Below are 20625 nucleotides of genomic sequence, written 5' to 3' on the forward strand. Positions count from 1 at the left end.
AAGCCAGAAGTACACTGCTTCTCATGATAGCGGGCATTTCAAGATTTTTTCAAGTACATCCACACTTGACTAAGTTTTAAGGTTCACCTTCGGCATACTCAAAGCCAAGATAATGTATTTTATTTCAACTCACAATAGGTCCAGGTAATCCACGTTCACCAGGTCTACCGGGTCTTCCAGATTCTCCCTATAGAACAATTAAATAAGATAAAACAAAGATGTTTACTTTGACTTACCATAGTGTTTCAAACAGCTCAATGCTCTATGAAAAAGGGGCATTTTCTAATTCGTGTTATATTTAAGTGATCAATTCTCATGAATGTGCGTGCAAAATAATTCAGAATGTATTCTAATGATAAATAATTTTTCTAACAATTGCTCTGTAGAGGCAGTAATGGGGAAAGGTACAGCCATTTCTTTAATAGGCCTGGGTAACAATGGAAAAATTTGTTTCTAAAATCAATTTGTATTTGGGGGTTTTTTTTGTTTCGATATTTAAAATAATTACAAAATTTTCCTTTTAAAAAGTTCGATATTTACGAAATTTCGTAAATGGTAAAAAATTAACGAATCGATTTCCGAAACAATAACGAATTGATTCGTTAATGGCGGACGCGACCGCGAAATACGCTAAAAAACCTCCAAAAACTTCTGAAGCTTCCCTCTCCCTCTGTTCTTGACTGTTGGTGTGATATTATAATTTTTTTTCACTAATTAAACCATAAAACTGGCCCAGACATGCGGAAATAATAACGAAACGACCTCAGAACAATAACGAAACAAATATAATAACGAAATACGAAGCATTTACAAAACGTGTTTAAAAATTCGTTTTTTTTAAATAATTGCTCCAGAATGGTTCGTTATCGTTTTGTAATTGGAAAAATTAACGAATTATTAACGAATTACGAATTAACGAAACGAAACCGCCCAGGCCTATTCTTTAATAGTATACAAATATGAGAAGATATCTGAGAATGGCTTTGGGGATACTTCAGCACTACCAAGTGAATACAACCAGAGGTAGTGAGGATGCTTGCCATAGATGCAGGCGAAACGTCAGGAGAGAATGCCTCTAGAACATGGCCATATAGGCTGAAAAAACCTACAACAACCCAGTGATTCTGGCTATGAAAGCCTTCGACAATACAATAGCATACATGCCTTGCATGTCTCCTAGGACTGAAGAGCTTTGATTGTAAGAGTCTTGGCAAGGCAATTTGAAATCAAGATGAACAATCACAATAGCTAAGATGCAATCAAGTGTGAGCTGGGTGCTACTTGCATAGTGTGGGGATCTCCTATCACTTCTTTTAGAGCAGTCCATCTGCGTCCCTGAAAATCCCACTTTCAAAGTGTTAGGAAATCTTTGAAAGGTGTGGCACATAGTGGTATATGCGAGGGAAATCAGTAGAAAACAGTACCATTTTGTATGAATAGAGGCACTTGCACGTTAGAAGAAAAAATCAGTATCCTCCTCGCGATTTCCTTCAGAGAAGCTTATTCATAAATTATGATACAATAATAATGAATATATTGCTCAGCAAAAACTTACATCTTTTCCAGATGGGCCAGGTGGACCAATCATTCCTGGTGGCCCAACGGGCCCCTAAAAATAAAATAAAATCAAGGTTTATTTCCCTGTATCCTTAAAAGGCATTAAAACAATTAGGTGAAATAATTCATTTATTTCCAGACTTTTTGAGAATAAAAGTCCTGACAGAAAAATGAATCCAACAAAAATCTGAATGTCTATATTCAATGAAAAAGCAATCATTAGAATGATTTGAGAAATCCCTACCTACTAATTAGATAAAACAGGAGAATATTTAAATCTAGTTACTTTCCCCTACATTGCAGGGACATGTTGCAACCGCAGACAACAGCATCTTTGTGGCATTATCTCATGGTATCTGTAGCCACTGTGGTTACAGGGAAGCTGAATGGACAAAATATTACAGATGTGAAATCCATTTGAAACAGACTACTTTAGAAAGTAGAATTCCACAGTCACTGTACCATACAGAGATTTCAAAAACCTCCAAGTGGAAAACCTTTGTATCATGCCATATATGTTCACATATAAGTCAACCTCATGTATAAATTAGTGTTTGAGGTTAAAAGTATGGATTTTGCTATGACAATGGATAAGCTGAGAGTCCTTTTTTGCAAGGACAAGCATCTATTTTTAAGCATCAATTTATGTTTACACAGATCTAACCTACTGAATCAATGGAACTTCCATTAACTGATGATTTACCAAATCCCCATTGATTTAATATGTCTATACAAGCTGGGATTAGCAATAGCATTTAGGTCAGTGGTTGTCAACCTGTGGGTCCTCAGATGTCTTGGCCTACAACTCCCAGAAATCCCAGTCAATTTACCAGCTGTTAGGATTTCTAGTTGAATGCCAAAGTATCTGGGAACCCACAGGTTGAGAACCACTGATTAAGACTATGTATCTCAAAGTTGTCTCTTGCAAATAAGACAGACATAATTACTGGATTGGATACAAAACTGATTTTTCACAAAATAGAAGGACTCTTTCTATTGGCGGATAGAGCCAGAATTTGATGAAAACTCCAACTGGAGGAAGGTACAGAGATGGGCCGTGATTTGTATCAATTTCTCCTTCCCTTTGCAGCCCCAAGGACTATCTCTTATACTGTTCTGGAGATATTCAGATGAGTAAGTGGTTTCAAAAAATGCAGATTTTTTTTTAAAAAAAACATAAAATCTATGCTTTCGTTTCAACTATTAAGCTGTATAGTTCATTGAATTATCCTCAGATTATGTCAAGCTCATATTACTATTAAGACCATGGCACCAAATGTTCTATAGGGGGCATAACTGGAGATTTTCAAATCATGATTTCTATCAAAACATTTCATTGACATCTCGACACCATCAGATTCAACTGTCTCAAACACAATCTGATTTTTGAAATGGACACCCCATTTTGGCTGCAAATCTCCAGTGAAAATTTCTTAACGATTCTTTCTAATCTCAGATTTATTTCTAAAACTTTGCAGTCAATTAGCTAATCAAAATCTTGGTTGCAACAGCCAAGATCCAGTGTTCTATTTCAATATCCAATGCATGTTTATTTGGTAAAGGAGATTGTGATTCCTGTTAGGTAACAATACACACTGATACTTACTGGGCTGCCAGGTTGTCCAGGTTCACCAGGAGAACCTTGATATCCATGGGGTCCCTAATAGTTAAGACACATTGCACATTTTAGCAATAATAGTTTGCTTTGTGTGGCAGTCCATTACATACCATACTCAAAACTGATCAAAACAACCCCCCAATTTGTAAACAATTTTTGAAGCTTCAAAAGGAAAGGGAGGAGAACAAATTTGTTTGAAAAAGCTAAAAAGTTGACATCATGGGAATTAATCTTATACATGTGATTATGAATCATCTTTGATTTTTCTATTGAGAGGAAAATGTTGTTTTTGTACCAGAATTATTATTATTATTATTATTATTATTATTATTATTATTATTATTTCTACCCTTCTTTATCTCTCCTGCAGGAGACTCATCCTCCAACCAAGAATTTAAAAACTGGAGATTCCCATTATGTTTGAAATCTGGTTATCATGGAAAACAATGTGTTTTGTTAATAAGCCATATTTGATTCTGACTTGTTCAAACTAACTAGAAATTTCAGAATTTTGACACAGCAGGAAATTCTACTTAAGTTAAATTTGGAAAGAGATGCTTCTGGTCTCTCCTTTTTGGTGTGCGCTGAGAGATATGGAAAGTAAAGAACGTATAAAGTAAACATTGACCCACACTTCCCATTTAAATACTGGTAAATTTATTTTGGTTAAAGTTGTTCTTCATTTTAAATACTGTATAGTTCTTCCATGTTTTTTTGCTCTACAAATAAGATATATGCAATGTGCATTGGAATTCATTTTTGTTTTTTAAAAACTTTAGTCTGCCCCGCACAACAGTCTGAGGAGCAGTGAACTAGCCATCTACTTAAAGGGTTTGAGGGCCTTTGTAGTAAGGACCTCACACTTATGAGATTCCCCCATGCTGATTTGTCAGCCTTTGTGGCAAATCAGTGGGGTAGTAGGGCAATCCCGGCACCTCGTCTGGCAAGCAGTGATGTTTATCTATCACACGTGGGGAAGTGTCACAGCATGGCTTGTCCCTGCAGTAGCCCCATTGTTCCAAATGGAATATGGGGAGGCTTCCATGTTGGTGGTGCAACGTTGTAGCAATGGATCCCCCCGGAAGTGATGATATGTCATCTGATGGGCAACGCAGGGCTCTGTTACTCAACTAGGATGGCAATGTCCTAGGATGCTAAAAATTAATTGTGTGATGAGGTCATCAGCCTTGAATCTTAGAAATGCAGGGCAAAAGAACTTGGAATAGCTTAGTTCGTAATCCTTTTAAGAAATTAAAACACTTTTTGGACTTTAAAAAATAAAACAGAGAATTTAAATTCAAGGGATGAAGCGATTGGTATTGTGTAGACTGTAATTTTTTCTCATTATAGAAATACTTCTATGAATACTTAAGACAACCTGGTTGTCCTAAGTATTATACATCAACACATTTTCTATACATCAATATACTACACATCAACACATTTTCTTGCTGATATAGCACTTATGTGTCATTGCATTACTAAATAAGAAGAAATAAGAACTCATGTTTTCTAGGAGGAGGGAAGAGTAACATCCAACTCCCATTTTTTCTTCCTAATTGTTTTCCCGTTTCATTTTAAAAATCTGTGCCCAGACACAGAATTATCTTAAAAGTTTTCCAGGATATATAGGGCAACATATGATACCTCAATGTCCATGGCCGTTGTGTATTTTAGAGGACCTTGGTCGTGTGGGGCATCTGTATTTTTCCATACAAACCCTTCCAATATTATTGCCTTGGTGCAATTTGATCTCTTTCTTTGAGATGAAGTGCCCTTCCAATTTGGTTCTTCACATAGATGAATATGTCTCTACATAACATGTCTATTTTTCTGTGCATTGTTTTTCCATGACTGATAATGTATACATGGCTGATAAAGTATCATAATAATAATTTTTAATACCATAAATATTTAATTCTATTTTAATGTTTGTATATTGCTATATGTTAAATTGTATTTTATTTGGTCTTACTCTCTTTCATTGAGAGAGAAACTAGGATATAAATAACATAATAAACATAAACATAAACAACATAATAATAATAATTATAATAATAGAAATGCCCTGCATTTCTAAGATTCAAGGCTGATAATAATAATAATAATAATAATAATAATAATAATAATAATAATGATAATAATAATTTAAACACATTTGAAGGCATGCCACAGACGACATCTCTGGATAAGAGTATCCGAACATAAGCATTTCTGAATCAAAGTCAAAGTAAATTTGTGGGGACAGATCCTTAACACAAACTGTTACAGGGTTAGAAGCAAAGCAAGGATGCACAGGCGGTACAAGTAATGGTTTCCTGTAGTTTGGTAAAAGGTAACCATGGAGGCTACATTGCAACTGGAGTGGAGGAACAATACATGAAAAGGATCTGCTTAATCTGTTGCCATCTGGATCAATTTCCATTCAACATATCCTCTTTCTAAAGTGTTTCCCCATCCCATGTATAGCTTGCAGCTATACATGCCCATTTTTTCTGATCTAAATGTCTAAAAATGATCATCACATAAGTCTTTTGTGCAACATATAGATGGCTTTTCTTCCTGAAATAAGGTCAAATTCAAGTATAGTAAAAAGTATTACATTATAAAATAATTATTTGTACTTACAGGTGGACCAGTCTGACCAATAGGACCAGGGAGCCCAGGTGGGCCAGGAGCTCCGGGTCCTGACTATGGAGAACATTTGAAAAAGGACACAATTATTGCCAGGTAAAAGGAATGTAAAATGTCCCTGTAATGCAGAATATAGATGTCAAATTTAAGAAGCTGTAAGACAAGCTAATTGGCATTGAATGAGATTAGAGTAAAACAGAATGTACTTCAAATGAACAATTTTGCAAACTAATCAATGTTTCATTTAATGTCTCAAAAAACCTATGCTTCTTTATGAGCCTATCTGCATATTAAGATTTTCAAGAAGCACAGTTCTTGAGGAGATCGCATCTGCTCTGCTGAACCATCTTTTCACCTTCTGTGTTGCTACTGCTGGAAAAGGGTGATGATGACAATACCCTATGTGAACATTAGACTGGTTTGAATCAGACCTGATTCAGCTGTCTAGATGGTCCCAAAGTTCCAGATTACTCCAGAGCTTCCAAAAAACTCCAGAGCATCACCTGACTTTGCTTGAAGTGGTGAAAGTCTGGTTTAACAATGCATAAGTATTTGAATATAGTGAGGACAGTTGGGCCATTTCAGGGCCCATGTGGACTCATCCTCACTGTCCTATCATCAGTGGGGGTGTAAGAGAGGGATTTATTGGTGGCCACTCTAATGATTTGGAATATTCTAAATTTTATTGCAGGTTGAATATTACTTATTCAGAATTCCAAAACACTTCAAAATCTGAAATATTCCACATGGATAACTGAGATAGTGATACCTTGGCTTTTTGATTATACACAAAGTTTGTTTCATGCACAAAATATGTACAATGGCTATTTAATTTTTGGCTCCATCTTATACTTTGCCATCTAATTACTATCCAAATGCATTCACATTGGTAATTTTAAGGAGTGCTTTTAATTATTCTGAAAGAGGAGATGAAACCAGACTGGTATCTATAAGTTAAAGCAGAATCAATACTTACTACTTATTATGTGTTGCTTATTGCATGAGTAATATTGGAAAAATGTCTATACTTCACTTTCTAAATATATGCAATAAGTCATACATAATAAGTAGTATTACTTGTATGTAAGAGTGTGTGAATACACAGTTATGGGAGCATAGGAAAAGTTGCAATTGATCTTAACTGAAATAATCCAGAGTTTCATCTCACGGTTCAATATAGTTGAAATATATCCACTGATATTTTGCAGTTCATGTATTATGCAACTTTCCCATTTACTGATATTCTGACTACATTTTGTTAAGACAAATACAAATATAGGCCAGAATTTTGGTATCTTTATATGTTGATCCAATGATATGAGAATTGTAATTGTGCAATTATGTGATGTTCACGTCCAGTAGAGGGGTGCTGTTACATTACTACACAACAGAACCAGCAAAAAGGCCACTTTACATTGGTCACTCTTGCTGGTTACTCATGATCTCAATTCAGTAAGGGGGTTTCTTAGCAATCCTGCTATATAACTATCATATATACCCATGTATAAATGTAGACATTCTAGTAACAAATAATCTCAAAAACTGGATGGACTTATCCATGGACGTTGTATTTTAATTCTAATAAAAAAAGGAACCACCCCCTTCTCTGAGTAGAATGGTGAAAGGCAAGAGCTTAGTCTATCCTGGGCACTGACATCACCCCCTTTTTCAGGACTGTCTTCACCATGGTATCATTTTTTGGTTTTTTTAATGCTGGCACTTTTCCCTCTCCACTGAACAACTCTTAGTTTGTCCATGGATCACATAATATACAAAATTGTGGCCACAAAACCTGCCCTCGTTTTATACATGAGATGAACTTATACATGGATATACATGATAGAAATACATACCAGTTAATGTAAGGTTCTGGAGGTACATTTTTGACAGTATGAAAAGATGCATTTTAATGAAAAGGCAGTCTGATCCCTAAACCACAAAGCCAAGTTGCTGATATCACCGTAAAGACCGTAAAGACAACACCTGATATGGCAAATGACTCAGGATGTAACCTGGCAAGAATTAGACTTTGATTTGGTTTGATAAATGAAACAGATAATTATATGCAATTGCACTGTATCATTAATTACAATGTGCATGGCCAATCATATCTGTAGTTCATTTTACATTGTTTGTGCAGGGCAGAAAATCTGCTTTATAGCAGAGATTTTTTTTTGTAAGTATATCCCAGTCTTTGCACTAAAAGTGCACTATATTCCTTGAAGTGAATGGTAAAGAAATTAGCCATCTAGCAGGTGCATTTCTGTGCTCACTTTTCAAATAGCTGTTTGAGGAAGCAGATGAAGTTTTTCATTAAAAAACAAGTTAACAAATAATTTGTTTTTGCAAGAAACAATATGTTGTAAAGAAAATAACAAAGTGATAAGCAGTGTGAAAAATAAAAAAAATTGATCTGGGACAAAGCAATAGCATAATAAATCATTGATGTAGAAATGTGCTGATAAATAAATACCAGTTATGGTTAACTACTATACTGTGGGGGAAAATAAGGTTAATTAAATTTCTTCAGTACCACGTCACGCGATCTGGGTTACCTGTTGTAGCAGAATTCAAATAAATATTTGACATTTATCTGTTTTAGGATAAAAGGCATAAAGGAATCCAGTAGCACCTTTAAGACTAACTGAAGAGAAGACTTTTCTAGCACAAGCTGTTGTGGACTCGGTCCATTTCATTAGATGCATAGGTACTGAATTCTTTTATGACATTTTTGGTTAACCATTGTCTACATTTATCTGAAAAAATGCAAGATAATATGAAGACCCAGTGAAATGCTGAGATTTGTTGTGTGTCGTGGAATTAACTGCATGGGATCACCCAGATGTAACGTGGTGCAGTGGTAGCAAGTGGGTGTCAAACACAGTAACATGAAAGCAAAGCTGTGCTTGCAGTTTCACACACACACATGGAAAAAGTAGCTCTATGTTCTGTGTGTGAAGTAGCTCTTGCCACTTCTGCAATACTTGTCCAAACCTCAAGCACACCAAACAAACATCTCATAAGCAGTTCAGCACATTTCAGATGAAGAAGCGGTACAACATCAATGATATCAACTGTCACGGGGAGAAAAAAGATTAGCAGCTGGAAATGGATGAATAAATTAGAGGATGGATGAATTGATGGATGGATGGATCAATGAACAAATACACTGAAAAGAGAAAAACCTGTGTGGAACAGAAGATGGATGAATATGATAGTTAATGAAGACAAATGGATAAAAAAAAGAAAGATGTAGAGAAGACTCCTGGTTCAGAACACATGTGCAGAGTGGACTTTCAATTGCCCAGTGTGAAGTGACCAGCTCTTCTAATAGATTATGTCAAATATCAGCTTAATTCAATTTTTTTTGCCTTGATGATTTGATGTTTTTACAATCCTTGTGGGAGGCTTCTCTCACATCCCCGCATGAGGAGCTGGAGCTGATAGAGGGAGCTCATCCACCTCTCCCCGGATTCGAACCTGCGACTTGTCGGTCTTTGGTCCTGCCGGCACAGGGGTTTAACCCACTGCGCCACCAGGGGCTTAATTCAAATGAGGATAAACAATATAATGCAGTAGTATGAAGAAAACTGCTCCAGGCAGCACTATTGGTGGTTGGGTAGAGCAACTGTAGATAGGAAATGGTGCTTGCAAGCAGCAAGTTTTCTAAAGTGCTCGAGGGAGGAACATGGGATTTGCCTCAGGCAGCACCAGTTTTTGGGTTTGCACTGGTTTACTAAATGTTCGCCACTTTTCAAATATATATCCCCATATAAAGAAATAAGATTTGCCATAATGGATAATTGTAGATTGCTCACTAATATGAAAATGCACTAACCCCATAATTTACCTGTAAAAAGGAAATTATATACCCTGTAGAAAAGGGGAAAATCACATCCTTTGACAAGATTTCACTGAGTAAAATTAATGTAAAATTTATTATATGAGAATAATTCATGACTAGAGTTTCTTTGCCCCCATAAAAACGGTACTGCTCTCAATTAGTGGTTTCAGCATCATTGCTGGGGAAGTCTGAGCAGCTATAGATAAGAAGAATGTAATAAAAGGTTGTGTATGAACTATAAACAGTGCATGTATTGCTTTGTTATCAGCTGATATTTGCATACTGAAAACAAGAGAACAATGAATAAGGTACAAATGAATGGCCTGGAAAGTTGTTACTGGATGGAGGGAAAGAAAAAAAGAACTGGACAAATGAAATGAATAGAGCAAACAATGAACAATAAATGAGAGTGTGAAAAGATAAGGGTGAAGAAGAAGGAAGCAGAAGAGCCTCAAATGCGGGAGCAAGTGAATAGGTGGATAAAAACAGAAAGCAATGATGAGAAAGGAAGAAAAGAAGAACATATAAAAGGGAGTCAGATACATCCTGGAAATATCTGATTAGGCTAATCACTCAAACATTTGAGATGATTAGAATCCAGAGTTATATTTCCTGGAAAAATACTGCTTTCATTCTGTTACGTTCCTAGGTAGTAACAGGACAGTATTTTGTTGGGTATTTGTTCAACAATCTGAACAAGAGAGGAAGAAAACCAATTATTCAAAATGACACACAAAGGGAAGGGAGACAGTGTTGTTGTCTTACAATTGGGCCAGGGTACATTCCTCCACCACCAGATTTGACATCCTCATACTGAGGAGAATAGCCCTGCAACGGAAAACAAAGGTGAAGTAGCCATTACAAATGAACGGGTAAGCGAAACGTACACTTGGAACAGCACACACAATGGACATGTTTAAGCACCAGTGCTTCAGCTTACACAGCAGTATCCTAACTGACATGTGACCTCATGAGATAGGCTACTTGGTCCATCATACGTGGCTTGTTCTCCCCTTTCGGAATGGAGCTCATTGAACGATGCACATGTACTTTTGTCCGGGCTCCATTCAAAAAGGGGAGAGCAAGTGGCACTTGCCGCCGCTGCAGCAACACGGGAGCCTTCCTGTGTTGCCTTACCAGCAATGGGGGAGTGGGGAGGGAAGCCAATCAGCAAGGCTTCCCCTCATGACGTGGAGACAAAGGTAAGTCCCTTGATGTGGAACATGGAGTGGCAGGTTCTCCATGCACTCCACCAGGAGCCCATGGATTCATCACAAATCGATAAGTGGCAAATTCATGAGCCTTTGTAATGAGGTCCATGGTTTGTTTCTTTTGGAATAGATACATGTTTGCTGTATTCTGACAAGGTTGACCAGAATTCTGCTCTGGAACCTACATTTGCCTAAAGTTTTACCATTCCATCAGTATTCTCGTCCTCATTGTTCTTACTATTGGAACATTATGCTCAATAGTATTCCTTGTATTGGAATAAGTGGTGGATATATAGTGTTTAAGGCCCTCACACAAGTAGAGTTGCTAACAGATCATAAATTGTCAAATCTTTGAGGTGGCCCAAAGGTTGGATGACCGAAAGAACTAATGGAAAGGTTTGACCAGAATGGAGAATAGCAAACTCATCAGATGTAGTCATTTATTTGCAAGGAGAGGGTTTGTTTTGGTCAAGTATTTTAACTCCTGTCTGCAACCATCATTTTACGTTAATGAAGAAGGGGTTAAGGAACAGTTTTCAATAAGGATGAAGAAAATTTATTCAGGTTTGAAGTCCTGGTTTGGATATATTCCACATTTATTTGTGGAAAAGGCATTATAGCATTTTACTAGTAACTGGTAACTGTTTTCATACTTCATTATAACTCTATAATGTTGTGGCGTGTTGTAAAGATCTGTAATTATAATAGCATTGCTTCTCTAGGTGGAATCCAGAAATGTCAGTGCTCGCAAAGGCTAAATCATAGGATTTAGGCAAATTGAGTACTCTCCAGGCACTCAGAAAGTGTCTTTCGTCTTACTGAGATCTGAAGTGAGGTCATTTCTCTTAGTGTACAATTTCTGGAACATTATAAGGCCAGTTGTGTTACACATGATATAGATCAGTCCTTTGATAGCATGTTTATTTTAGCATTGAGTGAAGGGTAGCAGATAGTAATAAAAGGTCAGTTACAGAATTTGTGAAAGCAAAGCAAAACTGTCCGTGTGTATGCACTCAACAGTGAAAAGTATAATCTCTGTTTTAGTGCTCAGAAACACTCATGCCAGTTTAATGAAAATTTGAATGCATGTTGCTAGTATTGCAAGAAGTACTAACTAGTCCTCAAAATAAGATATAGTGGAAAGGGCTAATGCAATCTTACATTCCCATAGAGCCTGGCCTTCCTAAACTTGCTGTTTAGGGATGTGAAGGATACCTACAAGATTTAACCATGATTCATCTGCACTTTAAACAGATTATAAAGCTTTTGCTGTAGGTACACCCCAAATGTTGTTGAACTGCAGTCTGCATCAGCCTTAGTCAGTTGTCCCATTGTATTTGTATTTTATAAACATCCAGGGGTCCAAAGGCTACCCATTCCTTTTGTAATTCACCTTTGTCCCATCCATGAAGGCCCCACTCTAGACATTTAGCATAATCACATGTGTGTTCACATGGGTTTCTTTTGAACTTGGTGAGTCCTTGTACATATAAAAATGCATTGGCACATTCTGTGGACATGCGGGATCTGTATGCAAATGTGAGATCACGATCCTGGAACCACCTGTGAAAATGTCAACATAAGTTCTCCTTAAATGAACAAATACTGTTGATACTCATAAGATATCTTTGGCCTGATCTATACCATCATATAATCCAGTTTCTGAATGCATATTAACTGCATTGAACTGGATTATATGGTAGTGTAGACTCATATAAACCAGTTCAAAGCAGTTAATCTGCATTCTCAAACTGGATTATATAGCAGTGTAAATCCAGCCTTCACTGCAGGGCTATGAAGAACTGAACATGGAAACAGCTGGGCACACTTTGAATACTCTTGTATGTGGAGAAAGGGCAGGTGGGAGTTCAGGAAAGATGACACAAGAAAATGAAGGATGAAAAACAAGATTCCTGAGAAACAACATTAATAATTATGAACATCTTACAATTCGACCATATGTGTAACTTCCTAAGATGTAAGCCTTGTTGGAAAACTTCTGATGTCTCCAAAGTATGTGCATCTAGTGCTGATGCCCGACAGTGCAGCCTTTTGTATGTTTTCATGGAAATTCAGCTAAGTTCAAAGAGATATCTTCTACCATGTGGCTGTTAATGGGAAGTTGTGTTAACACTGAAAATAACTTTCACTCTCAAGATGCTATGGTAAACATGTATTGATCTTCTGTTGATTGGATAAAAATTGGGAACATTAGCAAAAAGTCATCATGTTCTTGATTAATCGTTCTGATTCTTGCATGAATTGACCCATTGCTTCCTTGGTGATGCCTCTTCATCCTGTATGCTGATGTTTGACAGAGTGAAATTAAAGGAAACAACAAGGAAACATGGACTTTTATATTTAGACAGCATGCATTGGTTGCATGAAATTTCATATGCAATACATTCCAAGTAAAATGAAAGCAAGAATTGTATTTCTACTTACACCTCCATTCAAACTCGGGCAATTTTGACAGACTCCAGGGGGGCCAGGATTGCCAGGAATTCCTGGTTGGCCGGGTTGACCAGGTGAACCATTTCTTCCAGGAGTGCCAGGTGGACCCTCAACATTAGGAGGAAAAGGGGGGAAAATTATTCTGTTTCACTGAAGTTCTTTAAAAAGCATGCACACTACATGTACAAACCCATGATTATTTTAACTATTTTCCATGAGCCCCACTAGATCATCCCCTTGTCTCATTTTTTAATCTAGACTTTTAGCACACTGAACTGAGCTGCAATAATAGATAAGAAGCAAATGGTATCAGACTCTCACTCTGTCTTACATTACTGTTAATTGCTATTCAGGTTCTCTTGCATTTTGTTTTGGTAAAAAGGGGTGCAAGAACATCTGTTTACAAATATATTGAACTTACGGGATCTCCCCTGGGGCCTGCGGGACCAGCTACAGAAGGACCAGAAGGCTAGAAGAAGAAAAGACACAAAACATTAAGTCGAATTGGCCAGTAAAAATTCATAACAAATAGAACAAACATAAAGAATGTAAAGCAGAAATGGTTCAGAATTTAAGCCGAGTCAGTTAATATATATTAACCTCCACATATAACACCATGAAGGAAGAAGATACCTCTGGATGTGTTCTCAGTGAGATCTGTAGCAGAACCAAGCTCATAATCATTTCATGCTAAAATCTACTCCTGGTTTTTCCTCAAGTATTCTTCTTCAGCAACCTAATTTGGGAAGGGAGGGGGATCTTGTCTGCCAGAGTTGTACCAGAAGACTTATATCTGCCCACACCTGCCTTATGATTCATTAGATGGAGCTGCATAGTTTTTAAATATAATAAATTAGTTCTCCAAATGGAAAGAAGAATTCTAGATCCACAGTACTGAACTCATCTCTTCTTGATTAAGGATGATGCACAATCAGCTGGTGTTATTTTTAGATAGTTTATCCTGGTTTGTACAAAACATTAAATGTTTTTTTTATACCAGTATGTGTATCTCTAATGCTCCAGGAATGTACATACCATCTACTTGTAAACATGTACAGCACTCCTCAATTCACCCTAATATCATGGGCAAAAGTCAGATAGAAAAAAGTGAGTGTGTCTTTCCTGCTCTTAATGGATATGGACTTCTAAAAGGAAGTAATTAAATTGCCAATATAAATGTACTTTGGTGTGAAAATTGCCTTATAATGAGATAAAAGAATGTCTTTATTTTATGATAGTTTACTGAAAAGGAGTATCGTTGGTACAGATACTATTATATTGGCAGATTTAATTTAATTGGCAGTTTTATTTGGTAAGCTATTGTAAATGAAGTTATCAGATATTTAAGGATTGTTGCAACACGTTGCTTTCTGCTCAGTGATACAATGAGCAGAAAGCAATGTGTTGATCATAGCTAATGTCCTCTTCATTTGGGGGGGGGGGGGTGTTGTTGGCTTTGCTCCATGTCCCCTTCACTTGTTCCATTGCTTTCCTCAATGTGGAGCTTGTTCTGTTTGTGTAACCCTGGAACATCTGGATTCAAAATCATGGGAGTAATCTACACAGTCTGTAAAGTAAGGTCTATGCAGTGCAGATGTTCTCATGTGGATGGAGTTGCAAGGAAAGAAGCACAGCCAGCAGGTTCACCCACATGTAAAGGCAATAATTTGAGCATGGAAAAATCAGAAAAATAAAGTCTGTGTCTTATTTAAAATGATGAAACTGCTTAAATGAAGTAAGTATACTTAACACCCAAATTGAGAATTGGATTTGCAGTGGCAAATACTTAATTGATATATTATACAAATGGGCAAACTACAGACCATAGGCCACATATACTGGATCCCTGACATGCAGGCGCATAGCCAGGGGGAAAAAAAATCAAGGGGTGGGATGTGTTGAAACAATTTTAATTTTTTTTAGCAAATTATGAACACTAGATCAATAACACAAAAATAATTTGAATTCCATTACTCATTTTATATTTTTATATGGACTTAATTAAATCAAATTTCTATTTTAGCTACAGAGTTTCAAGTCACTTAAAAATGACTCTTAGGACTTTATCACATGCACTGAAATCAGCATTTCTACACATTTAAGAAATGGCTACCCACGAAGCCCATCACATGATGCAAGCTTGTACAGTGGGTTCCAAGTATGTTGCTGTTTTTTTTCCCTACTCTTCCTAAGTCATTTGGCAATTGACTTCTTTTTTTAAGTCCCCATGTAGAGACATGTAAAAATGTGAAATTTAACATGTGATGAAAATTGTCTGCTTGTAAAGATAATGATGACATCGTTCTGGAGGGTGGAACGGAGAATTATAGAATCCTTTCTTTCGCCAATAATTTATATCTTTTTAACAACGTAAATTCAATAGAGTTGCCTTTTGAATTAAGAGGCATTTGTACTTATAAATTAAAATATAGACTAATATAGAAGAAATCCCGTTTAATGATCTTGTGATAAAAAGTACTTCTGTGAAAAAACACAGAGGATTTCTTCAAGTAAAACAAAATAGGGAAGAGAGTGGGAGAAGAATGCCCCCCATGTGATGAGAAAGTAAATGGATTTTTTTTTAAAGAAAGCTGAACAAAGGAAAACATGTGACAGGGGTAGGAAAATCATTTGTTTAATTTCCAAATGGGGCGATGTGAAACTTAAGGGAAAAACATGCTTTACTAATTGCTTAGGATGGAGTTCATAATTGGCAATTTAGTGGTTACAAAAGAATACCACAATGCCTGTTGGAAACACTTGGAAACTTGTGTTCATTAATAAACTTTGGTAGACACTCAAGAGTACAAGTCTAGTCCGTCTTTCTTGCCCCACTGTGCTTCTTATATATAATTTCAAATGTTCAAGAGTTGAAAATGACCTTTCATTTGTAGCTGTTGACACTGACAATGTTGCTGAAATCTGAACAAATTTCTTCACATTCAGGCAAAAAATGTCTATTCCAGACAAGATATGCTTCCAGTGCATTTGATGGTTTTTCTGCAGGTGCAATCTTTTTCCATTTTCTATACCACACACGTCAAACTTTTCCATCAGTATGTCAGCATCTTAAAGGCTTTCATTGGATTTTAAATGGTCATAATTAATAGGGAGAAACATTTGCAGTTCCAGAACTACTTCCCTGTGTCTTGTAAACCTTTCTTGAATAAAAAGTCCAGAAATGAGATGTACACCTTTAGTCTATAATATTCCATTGGTGTTTGTGAAGTTTCCTGGGTGTTGCTTTTATGATTCTGTGATGAATAGATGCAAGGAGTCTTCATTTCTCCACCCATAGACACTACCACTGATCTTGCTGTGTCAAAGATCTGAAATTCTTTCACAGATTTTGTGTGCATCTCCCTGGCTTTTTTCTGAGATCATCAGCATGTTACAGACTACAGAAAATGTTCATAGCTACTCTTTGTAAAGTTTTACTAAGATGAAGGGATGATGACAAAAGCTTTCTTAGAATGTGTATGATTACTACAAATTCAGTATTCAGAACGGCTAAAAGAAGGTTTCCAGCTTGGAAAGAAGTCTCATTATTGTATAAAGGATTCCCTTTTAATTCTCCAAATGTTATCATCACTACACTGTACAATTCAACAAAATGTAAAACTGCTTCCACTGAATGGGGGGGGGGGGGGAGGGAGGGTTTGAACCCATAACCCATAACCCATAACCCCCCTCCCCTTGGATGCGGGCTTGCTGAAAGAAATCATTCTTTTCAAAATGGAAAATTGCTTCCCATAAACCTGAGGGGTAGATAACATGCCCCTCCAGTCTTGGTATAAGCTAAAAACAGCACTTTTGTTACTGCCCCCCCCCCCCCAGGCTGTGGGTGATTAGTGAGGTTTAAAGGTGGTTCATCCCATCAAGGTCTGTAGGACAAAATTCACAATATCTGGGGAAGTTGCTCCTCTCAATCTATATACATAGGGAATCTTACCATTTCTTTAAAAATAAGTTACAGTTATAATTTCAAAGATAGTGCCTAGGCATATACAAAATTCATATTCAGGATGAGTTCATCCAAATCTTCCACTAGATACTCAAGATTCAAAAATAACAGTTTTCTCCAACATCACCACTAATTTTCCTCAAGCATGTTCACTATAGCTGTCATTTGCATGACTCAAGAGCTTTTCTTCCACCATGTTAAGCATGGACCACATCTAACTAAGTTTCAACCCTAGTGTTCATAGAACTATAGTCAAGCAAGCCAAATTGACAGGACTTTTGCTTTCATTTGCAGATCAGAGCTGTCTTCAAATGGTGGTGCCAGGTAACTCACAGGGACTCAGCGTGCCCTACCAAAACCCACATCAGACTGTAGAGAGCTCACAATTTGACTCCTGCTTTAACCACTGAACACCAAATCATCCAGGTGTCCACTGGGCAATGTCCTTGCAGATGGCCAATTCTCTCACACCAGAAGCGACTTGCAGTTTCTCAAGTCGCTCCTGACACGACAAAAAAAACCCCCCTGAATTTTCAAGATATTAGTAGCCTAGAATTAAGGGGTTTCTGAATCAGAGAAAACATGGTTCATTTCATTATTTTTTAAAGGCATTATAAGGCATTTATAAAATGGAGAGGACTCCATTTTGTGAATTTTTACATCTTGAGCCAAATCAATCTTTGAACATGTTTTAGCTAGCAGAACATAACATGAAGTTCATTCCAAGCATCCATACACAATGGGAAAATTCCAGCTGAAACTCACACTTGGCAATGTCAGTTGCGGACAAAATAGATATCCTCTTGGGACAGTGTTTAGTGTTCTTTGGATTCAATGGTTTTGGCTTCAACAGATATTCAGGATCCTTGCCAGGCTCCATTTGTATTCAAGTGAATAACAAGCCCAAACTAATTTCAAAATACTCAACAGTTTTGCAGCATCTCTCCATTTCTAACATGAACAGATATTCTTGGAAGTTTGCTATGAGATATTCTTACTGCCATTTGGCTGGAAAGACCTGAAAAAATAATTATTTGCGGTACATTCTAGGACTTTGAATTCTAACCTTTTATCAACCCAGGAAGGACAAAGGTTCAATGGGAATTCTGAAAAGAGAGGAAATGTATCTCCTGGGATGCTTGTGAGGGTGGGAAGTGGGTGTCAGAAGGCACTTGGTTTAATTTCAAAAGCTCTTCAGTAAATGTTCTTCTGGACAGAATAAGCTATGATTTCCCTAGGATTGAGAAATATTGAAAGAAGGGGGCTTATCAGAGAAGGGATGAAGAAAGGTGAGAGAAAGAAGAAGAGAGGAGAGGGATAACAGATACTAGAACTTCATAGGGTTTTAGCTTGACCCACTGTTGATTTATGGTCCACAACAGAAGGATAAGTCATCTCACATTCAGTCTCTTTCCAAAATTTTGTACTACAAATCTTTTTGAATAAATCACACAATGCCTTTCCCATGCTGGTTGTCAGCAACAACTGATATAATCTAATGAAGCCTTAAATAATTGTATTCAAGCTTGTGAGGCAACTGCTTACAATGTAAGTGTTGAGGCATATTCTGGCTTCCCCGAGATAGAGATAAACTTACTGGCGGAGATGTCGGCTGAGGACAAACTGGACAACATTCTCCAAAAGGAATCTCCGGATTGGGGCAGTCTAATTCCTGTTCGTCACAGATGATATCATCACAAAGAACAGCTCCCTGGTCGCAGACACAGATTTGGCACGGTTCCGGTTTCCACACATCCCTGTCAGCATACACTTGGCCAAGGTGGGTACAGTCTCCTAGGACAACTGGAAGAGAAATGGGGGAAACAACAGATGGAGATGGGGAGAAATAAAGAGAAAGTTTTAATTAGAATGAAAAATAATTTACATATTTTTTCACAGTATACAGATGTCATCACTGGCAGGTTTTAAAATGAATGTTTGATTTCCAAGATCTATGACAAGAGCTGAAGTTTTGAATGATCATTTGTATTGACCAGTTTCTACACAGTAAAGGTGATGACCAATTTCAGAAAGAACTTGGTAAGAAAGAAATGGGAAAGTGTTGCAAATAGGTAGAAATATAAATGGGCATACAAAATATCAGTAAGAAATCCAGCCAGTCATTCACATTTAATTAAAATCACATTTAATTAAAAATGATCTTGGTGATTACTGTTCTCAATAGTAATGAATTGTTCCAGGACTTTATGAGAAACTAAAATGTCTATCCATAGATACTACAGGTTGAGAATGCTTTCTTAAAAATATTTTGGACAGAAATGTTATTGTTTCATGTTTTTTAAAAATTTTGAAATGTTTGGGCATAGATAATGGGATACATTGGACACAGGACCCAAGTCTAACACAAAATTTCATTTATGCTTCATATAGATGTTGCACACATAGCTGTCAGTGAATGAAACAAACACTGTGTACACTTTTTTTTGTCGTGTCAGGAGTGACTTGAGAAACTGCAAGTCGCTTCTGGTGTGAGAGAATTGGCCGTCTGCAAGGACGTTGCCCAGGGGATGCCCAGATGATTGATGTTTTTATCATCCTTGTGGGAGGCTTCTCTCATGTTCCCACATGAGTAGCTGGAGCTGATAGAAGGAGCTCATCCGCCTCTCCCCGGATTCGAACCTGTGACCTGCCAGTCTTCAGTCCTGCTGGCACAGGGGTTTAACCCACTGTGCCACCAAGGGCTCACTGTGTACACTAAACAATCATGAAGCAAAGATGTCTTTATTTTATCCACTCATGTGGACGATTTTGGAGGATTTTGGATTTCTAAATAAGGGATGCTCAATCTGTATCCGTGATAAGCTCAGCAAGAAGAGGACAGTTTGCTGACCATGCCTCTCAGATTTGGGGTTGGCCTTGGCTACTCAATTAACATTTTAGTGTCCTGAAAGGAAACAGTCACAGAATACCTGTATGGAAATCACTTTATAAAAAATATAGGTAAAAATTACTGACAGCATTACAGTCTTTTTAGTATCAACAGTAAATCCACTCATTTATATTCTGAAATTATAAATAATGCTAGTAGGATGCTGGTGACTTGGGGCACAAGAAGAAGAATAAATAATGAGTCTCTAAATAGGAATCTAAATAAGTAATGAAGTCTTTTAAAATTGTGTTTATTTAAATTACATATTTGAATAAAGTAATTTTAGCAACTTGGAAAAAATGGACAGGTCTTGTACCTTCATCACACTTTCACTTTAATTTCCAGGCTCATAGTAGAAAATTTTACAAACTTCTGTCCTAATTATTTCCAACCTACCAATTATCTTTTAATTTTCCAGGATGAGAACTTTCATAATAGCAAACCCGCTGCACA

The 20625-nt window shown here is 36.9% G+C and overlaps 1 protein-coding gene across 2 annotated transcripts in view; it reads right to left on the reverse strand.

The window, feature by feature from the left end:
- The window catches only part of COL3A1 (collagen type III alpha 1 chain), a 95317-nt gene that overhangs the window by 42678 nt on the left and 32014 nt on the right, over nucleotides 1–20625 (reverse strand). The window contains exons 2-9 of one of the 2 annotated variants that reach the window (XM_060780392.2): nucleotides 18880–19085; nucleotides 13740–13787; nucleotides 13310–13426; nucleotides 10419–10481; nucleotides 5804–5866; nucleotides 3164–3217; nucleotides 1556–1609; nucleotides 134–187 (exon numbers count right to left, since the gene is read on the reverse strand). In XM_060780392.2, the coding sequence (XP_060636375.2) occupies nucleotides 134–187; nucleotides 1556–1609; nucleotides 3164–3217; nucleotides 5804–5866; nucleotides 10419–10481; nucleotides 13310–13426; nucleotides 13740–13787; nucleotides 18880–19085 (659 nt within the window). The remainder of the gene's footprint in view (nucleotides 1–133; nucleotides 188–1555; nucleotides 1610–3163; nucleotides 3218–5803; nucleotides 5867–10418; nucleotides 10482–13309; nucleotides 13427–13739; nucleotides 13788–18879; nucleotides 19086–20625) is intronic. The other variant, XM_067470989.1, reaches the window with a different exon arrangement.

The sequence above is a fragment of the Anolis sagrei genome, chromosome 1, assembly GCF_037176765.1.
Source record: "Anolis sagrei isolate rAnoSag1 chromosome 1, rAnoSag1.mat, whole genome shotgun sequence".
Lineage (NCBI taxonomy): Eukaryota > Metazoa > Chordata > Lepidosauria > Squamata > Dactyloidae > Anolis > Anolis sagrei.